The 8932-nt window shown below is 41.7% G+C and overlaps 1 protein-coding gene across 3 annotated transcripts in view; it reads left to right on the plus strand.

Moving 5' to 3' along the window:
* The window catches only part of ENTPD4 (ectonucleoside triphosphate diphosphohydrolase 4), a 29149-nt gene extending 24382 nt beyond the window's left edge, over nt 1-4767 (plus strand). For all 3 annotated transcript variants that reach the window (XM_063086491.1, XM_063086493.1, XM_063086492.1), the window contains exon 13: nt 375-4767. In XM_063086491.1, coding sequence (XP_062942561.1) covers nt 375-603 — 229 coding nt within the window. In that variant the 3' untranslated portion in view covers nt 604-4767. The remainder of the gene's footprint in view (nt 1-374) is intronic.
* The last annotated feature ends 4165 nt before the right edge of the window (nt 4768-8932 follow it).

Consider the following 8932-nt stretch of genomic DNA (forward strand, 5'->3'; position numbering starts at 1 on the left):
GTGACTAGTGGTTATTACTGCTCACAAACATGTGGTTTAATTCCACATTGACTTCCACGTATTAGTGAAAACCTCACAGTTGTGAATTTCTCTGATTTTTGGTACCCAAGTTGTAGTGATGGTAACTGCCACGGACTCATAAATACACTTTCACATGTTATCTCATTAATAATTAGAAGTACCCTATGTTGGGCCATACTGTCCTCGATTTCAGAGGTAAGGAAAATGAGTCTCAGCAACTGGGGTCACGGTTCCTGTCTGTGGAGCTGGGGGCTACACCAGGCCCCCCTCTGCCACCCTCAGCACCCTGTTTCCATCCACTCCCTCTCTTACCTGTCCTGTTTGTTTCTGTTGTCCTATCTCCATGTGGGCAGAGACATCCAGCAGGAGGTGTTCCGGGCCAGTCATGCTCACTGGCGGGGTGTCTCCTTTGTCTACAACCACTACCTGTTCTCCGGCTGCTTCCTGGTGGTCCTGCTGTCCATCCTGCTCTACCTGCTGCGGCTCCGGCGCATTCACCGGCGCACACTGCGAAATGGCTCGGCTGCCACTCTCTGGATGGAGGAAGGCCTTCCTTCCCAGAAGGTGGCTGGTGCCTTATGAGCCCGAGTTAGACAGCTCCAGGAAGACTCTCTAAAGGAAAAGCCATTTTTGCCTCAGGGTTTCTCCTCTTTATTCTCCTATGGTTTTGTTTTTACTTTCCTTTTTTGTTCCTTAAAACAAAAACAAAATTCATTGTTTGTAGGCCCTGCTGTCCTAGAAATATTGCATTTAACTGTTTTGAATACAGCTTTAAATTGTGGAGTAGGAAAAAAGGAAATTCACTTGATTTTTGCTGCATAGGATATCTGTCAAAAATTACTAAAATTTTTGGGTGTTCTTTAGGCATGTTAAATTTTAAACTAATGCACTTTGATATTGGAGGGAAGTGGAACAGATGCTTTCTATTAGTGGAGATAGGACTGAAGATTGATACTTTTACAGAATGAAAGAACTTATTGACCGAGATTATAATTCTCTTTTTTCTCTCTAGAGAGAGCTCTAACCTAAAGAGAATGACATTTGATTTTTATTTATTGTTCAGGTCTGTCACTCTGTGTGTTTTCTTTTCAAGTTTAAAAATTCGAAACCATTTGTATCCAAAATAGAGAAATATAAGCACCAGGAGGTAACCATTTTTAAAATTGATGGTGAAGAGATGTGAAAAATGTGAACTATTGACTAGAGTTTTGTGTACGTGTGTGAAAAATGCTAATGAAACAGGATGAGGAAATGCAGTGCTTTTTCTTTTAAAAACACACACTTCAGGATTTATTTTTTCATTTCATTTTATTTAGAAAATTCCCATTACTGTTATATTTTCCTGACCACAGATTACTTTCTTTATCCCATCTTTCAGCAGCCTTGGAACACTTTGTTTTTGAAAGAATTAGAAAATTCATAGAGTTTCACTGGTTTCAGTTTTATTAGAACCAAAGCTGGTCTCCACTTCTAGGCACTTCAGTAATTCTTAGTAATATGTTTTTGCTTGTTTAATTTTGTTCCAGTTTCTTCCAAATTCAAATTGGTATCTCCCTCTCCCTCTTAATTAAAAGTTGTCTGAAGAGTTTTATTTGGGTAATCCCATACATAGCTTGACATGTTCTCTTTATTACTGCTGTAGTTGAAGTGTAGTGGCCAATGCCACTGTAAATCAAAACTAAGGGAAGAGTCTGAATTAAGTGCAAGAAATAAACTCACATTTTGAAGAAAACAACTTTGACATTTTAAGCAAAAACTTACCTAAAAAGATCAACTGGCTTGGCATATGTGAGACTGGTGGTTTTTAACTTGTTTAGTTTAGAAGTTTTGGGAATTTTCATAGGTGAAGTTCTTTTTGTGCAAGTGTGTGTGTATATGTGCATGTGTGCACACTTGTGCTATTTCCAAATTCCAGAACAGTTAAATTCATGTAGTTGGTAGCAAATTGGCACCAGGAAGTGGGGTTGTTACTATAACAGATACTTGAAAATGTGGAAGCAGCTTTGGAACTGGATAATGGGTAAAGGCTGGAAGAGTTTGTAGGAGCAGGCAAGAAGAGGCCTATGTTGCCATAAATGGAGCATTAAGGGTGATTCTGGTGAGGGCTAGGAAGCAAAGAGTAGGAAAAGTTTGAATCTTCTTAGAGATTACTTAAGTGGCTATGACCAGAATGTTGATAGAAATACAAACAGTAAAGGCCATTCTGATGAGGTCTCAGATAGAACTGAGGAACAAGGAGCAAAAGTCATCCTTATTATAAAATAGCAAAGAACTTGACTGAAATGTGTCCTTGTCTGAGGGCTTTATGGAAGGCAAAATTTAAGACTGATGATCTAGGATATCTAGTAGAAGAAATAACAAAGCAGCAAAAAAGCATCCATGCTGCTGCATGGGCACTTTTAATGACTTACTGTAAAATAAGAGAGGAAAGAGATAATTTAAGGGCAGCTTTATAAGTAAAAGGGAAGTAGAGTGGAAAGATTTGGAAATTTTGCAGATTGGCCATGTGGTAGAGAATGAAAGAACATTTTCAGCAAAGGAAACCAAAGAGGTGTGACCATGCCACTGGTTGATAAGGAGATTAGTATAGATAGAATGAAGCCAGAGGCTATTCACCAGGACAATGGGAGAAAAACTCTAAAGGTATTCCAGATATCTTTGAGGCTGCTCCTTCCATCACAGGCTCAGAGCTCTAGCAGGGCAGAATGAATTGGATGTGCCTCTGCCCAGGACTGCCTTGGGTTTCTATTTCCTGTTTTCCTGTGCAGCACACCTTAGCACCCTCAGCTGTGGCTTAAGTGGCCCCAGTTGTGGCTCTGTCTGCCACTTAGAAAGAACAAGTCATAAACCTTGGTGGCAAATGTGTGCTGGTAATTCTCCAGGCACGCAGAATGCAAGAGCTGTGGGGGCATGGCTCCCTCCACCTATAATTCAAAGGATGTCATAAGCAGCCTGGGGGCCCAGGCAGAGACTGGTGGCAAGGGCAAAGTAGTCAAGCCCGTTCATCTTGAGCACTGCCTTGGGGAGCCACAGAATCTCATCGTACAGTTTATCAGTCTCTTCAAGGCGCTTCTGCCTGTCTTGGTTAAATTTGTTTGCATCATATGTACACTTCATGGTCAAAGTCCTTAAGAAAGGAGGCAAGAACCCGGCTCCATAAGGCATTGCTTTTGGCCACTTGAGTGCCACCTTCCTAACTGGAGCTGTGGTGCTTTGGCAGAGGCTGTGGGGAGGTGGGGACCGAGCCACAAGGGGCCAGTAGCAGATATAGGAGGACGAAAAGTAAGGGGGCTGTAAAGGGTGGAGAGGGTGGACAGGGACCCACAGGAGTTAGTAGGAGGGACCCCCCACCACCTTTGAGGTCTTGTCATAAGTCTCAAGGCCTGTACCTGAAGGTCCCGAAACAAAGACTGATAGAAACATCCTGCTCCAGCTGAGAGGGAGTGGTGGATTTTCAATTTTTAAAGAGTTCTTTAAAAAAAAAAAAGTTGAAGAATTTGCAACAGACACTAAATGTGACCTGTAAAGTCTAAAATATTTACAGAAAAAGTTTGCTGGCCCCAGCAAAAAATAATCATGTTCAAGAAAGGATTTAGACGGTAGCATCTTAATTCAGGAATGTGGTTACCATTTTTGGGCACAAAAAGATGGGCAAGAGAAGTGACTAAACTTCAACTTTAAAATATTTGTTTATGCACAAGAATTTCACTTCTTATCTCAGGTTCTAGATTACTTTCAAGATGAGTTTTCTAACAAACCAGGAAACCTGGTGCTCCCCAAAATAAAATGAAGTGCTGTTGAGGGGAGCTCATTATGTTGTGTCGAGATGTCTGCAGTCACGACAGGTCATGTTCCAGAGAAGGTCTGGCACTGTGCCTCGCAGCTCTGTGCATACCACAGAGAAGACAGCAGATGCTTCTCTGAACTTGCTAAAAGCTTTGTAAAAGCTAAGCATTCTTGTTAAATCTTGGCAGGGACACTTCAACAGTGAATGCTTACGTTCCATATCTTCTGGGGATGTTCTCAAAGTCTTCTCAGTCCTTTCAAGGTTTCAATATAAAAGACAAACACATCAATTTGTACCAGTGATTTTTGCACATTTTCGCCCCTAAACTTCTGGCTTTAGGCAGTGCTTCCCAACCTGGGGTAAAGAGAAGATACTACCGGGGGCTTGAGGCCAGAGATGGGGCGGCTCTTCCTGGCCACCCCGAGGCTGAGGAGATCAGTATTTCAACACCAGGTTTCCACACCTGTTCACTCTAGAGTAACAACTCTCAATGCACAGATACTTAAATTTTAAACTCAGGCCTACACAGAATAGTTTTCCTTATAAGGAGCAAGAAACTAAAACATGCAAATGTGTTTTCCAAGCTTTAGAACAGATCAGCTTTAGAATTCTGTGCGGCAGTGTGCAATGCAGTGTGCAATGCAGAAAACCTACCTTTCAGTAAATTATTGAGTTATTTATTCCAGTGTTTCATTTTGTATTTTATTGAGTTTCCCTTTCTGTAATGAATGATGTGATGAACCGAGGAGAATTCTTTGTTCTGTTACTAAAATTATATTTTACAGTTAGGAGTACATGAACACAAAGTATTTTTTAAGTGATGTTTTCCACTCAAGGTAAGAATTGTTATCTTGGAAGTTTGTCATGGTGCCATGTCACTTTCTGTGTCTGGCAACCTCGCGTTTCCGCACTTGCACACGGGAGGGTGCTGAGAATCAATAAAGCAGAAGTTCACTCGATGGCCTGTAGTCTCCGTGAGCTTGCTTCTTCCTGATGAATCTTTAAGTAGAAGTGTCTGTGGTGTTTGAGTCTAATTACTTGTTGGAATGACTAGTTGAATTTGAGTCTAAATTTAGTAATTAAAAGGTCTGAGTCTGACTGCATGCTCTGCATTCGTTGTATGGGGTGTGATCCAGGGAGTGTGCGGGGAGGCATCTGTGCCCTGCAGCACAGAGACCCATGTTTCACCAGGAGAAATATCAGCCAGCACGCGACAGTAAGCCATGCACCAACAATAACTGCCAAACCGAGACAACTGTTTATAAGGTCACCATTTTACAATAGCCATTTGTGTATAGACAAGAAACAGAAATAAAACCAATCACTTTGGTGTATTTGTTCTTGTAAATAGTAACAGCAAATGCTGACTTTATATTACTCCATTTTGCAATTAGGTCTAAGCTTAAATAAAGCTTTTGGCTTATGTCCGGAGAATGTGAACCTCATTATTAATGTTACTAGTAGCTGGCAGAAAAGATGAGATCAGAAGCGAGGCGTCTCTTTCAGCTGTTCTGGAATATATAGAGGTTTTCCTGGTGGAGAAAGGTGGGCCTGATACGTAATCTGAAAATATATGATAGAGACAGATGGGAAGGGAAAGGGACCAGCTGTTAACAACAACAGAAACAAAGGCCTAAGGCATGTATGAGAAGAAGAGAGGGAACGGCAAAACACAGTGGGGGTACAGAGAGCAGAGGCGGCTGGAAAGCGTGCTCAAGCCGTTGATGGCCGGAAGGAAACAGTAATAGTGTTGAAACAGAGCATGCTGAAATAATTTATGAGGCAGTGTAATAAATATAGGTCTTTTTGCCTATGGATAAATACATTGCAGTACCTCAGGTGGCTGAAGATGTCTAAATTTTTATTCTACTTGGTGGAAGAGAAGTACCTGTTTCTAACAGCTAACCATGTCAACATATCCAAAAGGACATGGTTCTGGGTTTTTTTGTTTTTAATTAGCTTCCATTTGTTCCATGGTTTGCACAGGGGGGCTGTGGTCTTGTCCCATACTGGTCTGGGAGTGGAGAAGTATACATGACCTTTGTCAAGTCAGACTGTCTTCTTTTGGTCATCAAAAGACAAAGGAGCGCCCCACTGATCCCAAAGCACAATTTGGCAGGTTCAGATCAATTTGCCTGGACCATCAATACAGGATGAAAGGCAGTACCTTTAAGAGCCTTCTCAGTCCCTCCTTGTCTGGGAGCCTGTGTCCTCAGCCTGTGATCCTTCCTCCTCTTAACAAAAGAAAAGAGTTTATCTGTTGATGTGTTTTCATTTGTTTTAACAGGTTAGTTCCCCCTCCCCCCCTTTCAGTGAATATATCCATTAAGATTGACTAAAACCTGCTGCAGGGGAAACAAGGGGGCACTTTGGCCTTCGAACTTTGCCCTTCACCCTTGATCCTGTTTGACAGGTGAATTACATCTGGGCTCCAGACTTCACGCCAGTTAGCTGTTTCTGTCAACAGCCCAAGTCTGGTGCCTGCCTGAGAGACCCAAGTAAGAAGTCCAAACAAGAAAACCAGGCCTTAACGATTCTGTCCTGAGAAAAGTACTGAAAGCTCCTCAGAACATAGTGGAGATGGGCACAAAAGACAGGCTTCTTGTATAAATAGGTAAACTCAACTAAATGGAGAGAAAAGATTTTCCACCCTCCTGTAAAACCAGTCATCAAATAAATGGCTCAGACATCTTATTTTGTTGAGGGACTGGGATTTCAGTGAACCCCGTTTGACGTGAAGGGGAAAAGTTAGTCTTTGGCAAAGTCATCAAAAAACAAAGGGTGCCTTTCTAATTCCCAGCATGAGACTGACTTTCTTTGCATTATTTCTAGAAAGTACCTGTGCTGGCTGTTCTTGCCGTTCTCTCAGGCTTGTAATTGGTAGTGTGAGTACCGCTGTCCACCTGACACAAGCTTTATTACCCAGATTTTAGATTCAAAAAGATGGAGACAGTTAACTGATTAACGGGCTCTACTCAGATTATAAAGTCCTTTTATTGTGGTCATGGTAACGCAGGAGAATTTTCTGGAAGTTCCTGCCTGTTCTCCATAATGTTCAAGTTACATTTGTAATTGTCTGACTTCCTGTGACCCTGTTGCCCATCAGTGTCTCTGTTCCATCCCTGAACTTCTTCATACATGGATAATGAGGGGTACTGTATTTACTTTCAGTATTTCTATATTTATAACTGCATTGCAGGAGCGCCAAATCTGAGAGGGCACTTGCGTAGTGTTCACCTATTCCAAAGAACTCACCCAGGCCAATAGGTAGAGACTTCAGTTTATTAGACTTAATGAGAGTTGCTGGCAGCAACTGGCCAGCTGGAAATCTGCACTGCCACAGGGTACATACAACAGTTATATAGTGAACAGATCAAAGTAGGGGTGTAAATCATTTGCAGGCTTACACACAGACTCTCACCCAGCTCTCATAACTCAGAGCACATGGGAGATCTGGCTGAGCAGATAAGTTAATCTACTTGCTACTCTTTGGCACCAGAGCGCTTTAACAACAGTGTGCTAATTTACACAGGTTCCCTGCTTCCTCCAGTCTTCCCTTTGTCTTAAAGAGGTCCTGCCTTTCCTTGGGTAACTACCTTGGCCAGGGGTAGTTTCCCAGCAGGTAGGGGGTACTCTAGTATGCACAGGGAGGGGAAATAGGGCAATGCCCAGCATTTACCCTCCAATAACCAACCCAATATAGTAAATACCTTGTAGTTCAGAGCGTTTTATTTGGAATCTAATCAAAATCTGGTTTCTTTATCAAATTACCTCTGTAGGTTTCTAGAATTTGTGAAACAAATCTTTTAAAAGTCTTTTATTCTTAATCTGTGTGATTCTTTCCCGATTGCAGAGTTCTGAGTGGTGTTCAACCAAATGCAGTGGGATGTGGAGGGCGAGATGGAATCCCAGGCCTCATGCCTGGTCATCTCTTCTGGTTTCCCTCACACCACAGAGTTGTTATGCGAGTGTTGCATTTTAATGCCTGCTTGGAAAGACTTGGGAGAACCAAATTTACTTAAGTGATTTCCTTTCTTCTTAACCCATTCAGGCTTAGGGGGGAAAAAGAAAGGAAAAAGAATCCCCAGAATTAGGTAGTCATAAGTAGAAACAAAGTAAGATTGATATTTTCTGAAGCCCAGTTTAGAGAAAATAATTCCCGTATACTGTATATTTATCTTATTTTAAGCATAGCCTCAGATTTTGTTTTCATTCTAAATTGTCCTTAAAAGTTAGTCATTTTTTTTTTTAAATCTCCCAAAAGCACCAAATGGAAGGGGGAAGAGGAGGGATTTAACGACATCAAAAGTAAAGATTTCTGTTCAGCGGACATCATAGTCAAAACTAACAGATGGCAGACTGAGAAGGTATTTTCAGTAACTAAAATAGAAAAGGGATTAATGTATTATACAAGGTTTCTTGCAAATCACTAAGAAAGAGGAAATCCAAAATAAAAATGGCTGTGGATATTAATAGGTGATTCACAGAAGGGGAAGCCCAAACAGTAAAAAAAAAAAAAAAAAAAAAAAAAGGAGATAAGCTAAGAGAACCAGAGAAATGAAATGAAAAATAGCCACTACCTAATGCCCCTCAGAATTGTCAAACTGAAAGTGGTGGCAGTGACCCAGAGACAGTAACTTACATATTGCCGCTGGTGGTGTATGAAAGAAAGTGAGCTGAGATGCCAGGTACCGTTCAAGCTTTATTAAAGAAAGAAATCTGCCGGGCTGTGCTCAAAATGGAGGACAGCCCAGGGCTGACCTGAAAATGGGGGACAGCAGCTAACAGGGTGGTAGGAGCTTATATTGGTATGTTGGCACCAAGAGCTGGCTGATGTAATTCCGGGGTGGGGATTGAGTTAGGTCATGGGAATGGAGAGTTCTGCGCATGTGGAAACACTGAAAATTTCATTTTCTCTGAAACCATGAGGCTTATTGTAAAAGAGAATGGGGGAGGGGAGGGGAGGAGGCGGATGGTGCCATTTTGTACTTGGGCTTGTCTAAAGTGGCTCTGGTTATGTTGCAGATCTATTAGTGTAAACCACTGCAGGAACTCAGAAATCCAGCTGGCAGCCCTTAAAGTTAGCTGTTCATTTATTTGCCCTGTGATCCAGAGAGCCACCAT

Source organism: Cynocephalus volans, chromosome 2 (assembly GCF_027409185.1).
Source record: "Cynocephalus volans isolate mCynVol1 chromosome 2, mCynVol1.pri, whole genome shotgun sequence".
Classification (NCBI taxonomy): Eukaryota; Metazoa; Chordata; class Mammalia; order Dermoptera; family Cynocephalidae; genus Cynocephalus; species Cynocephalus volans.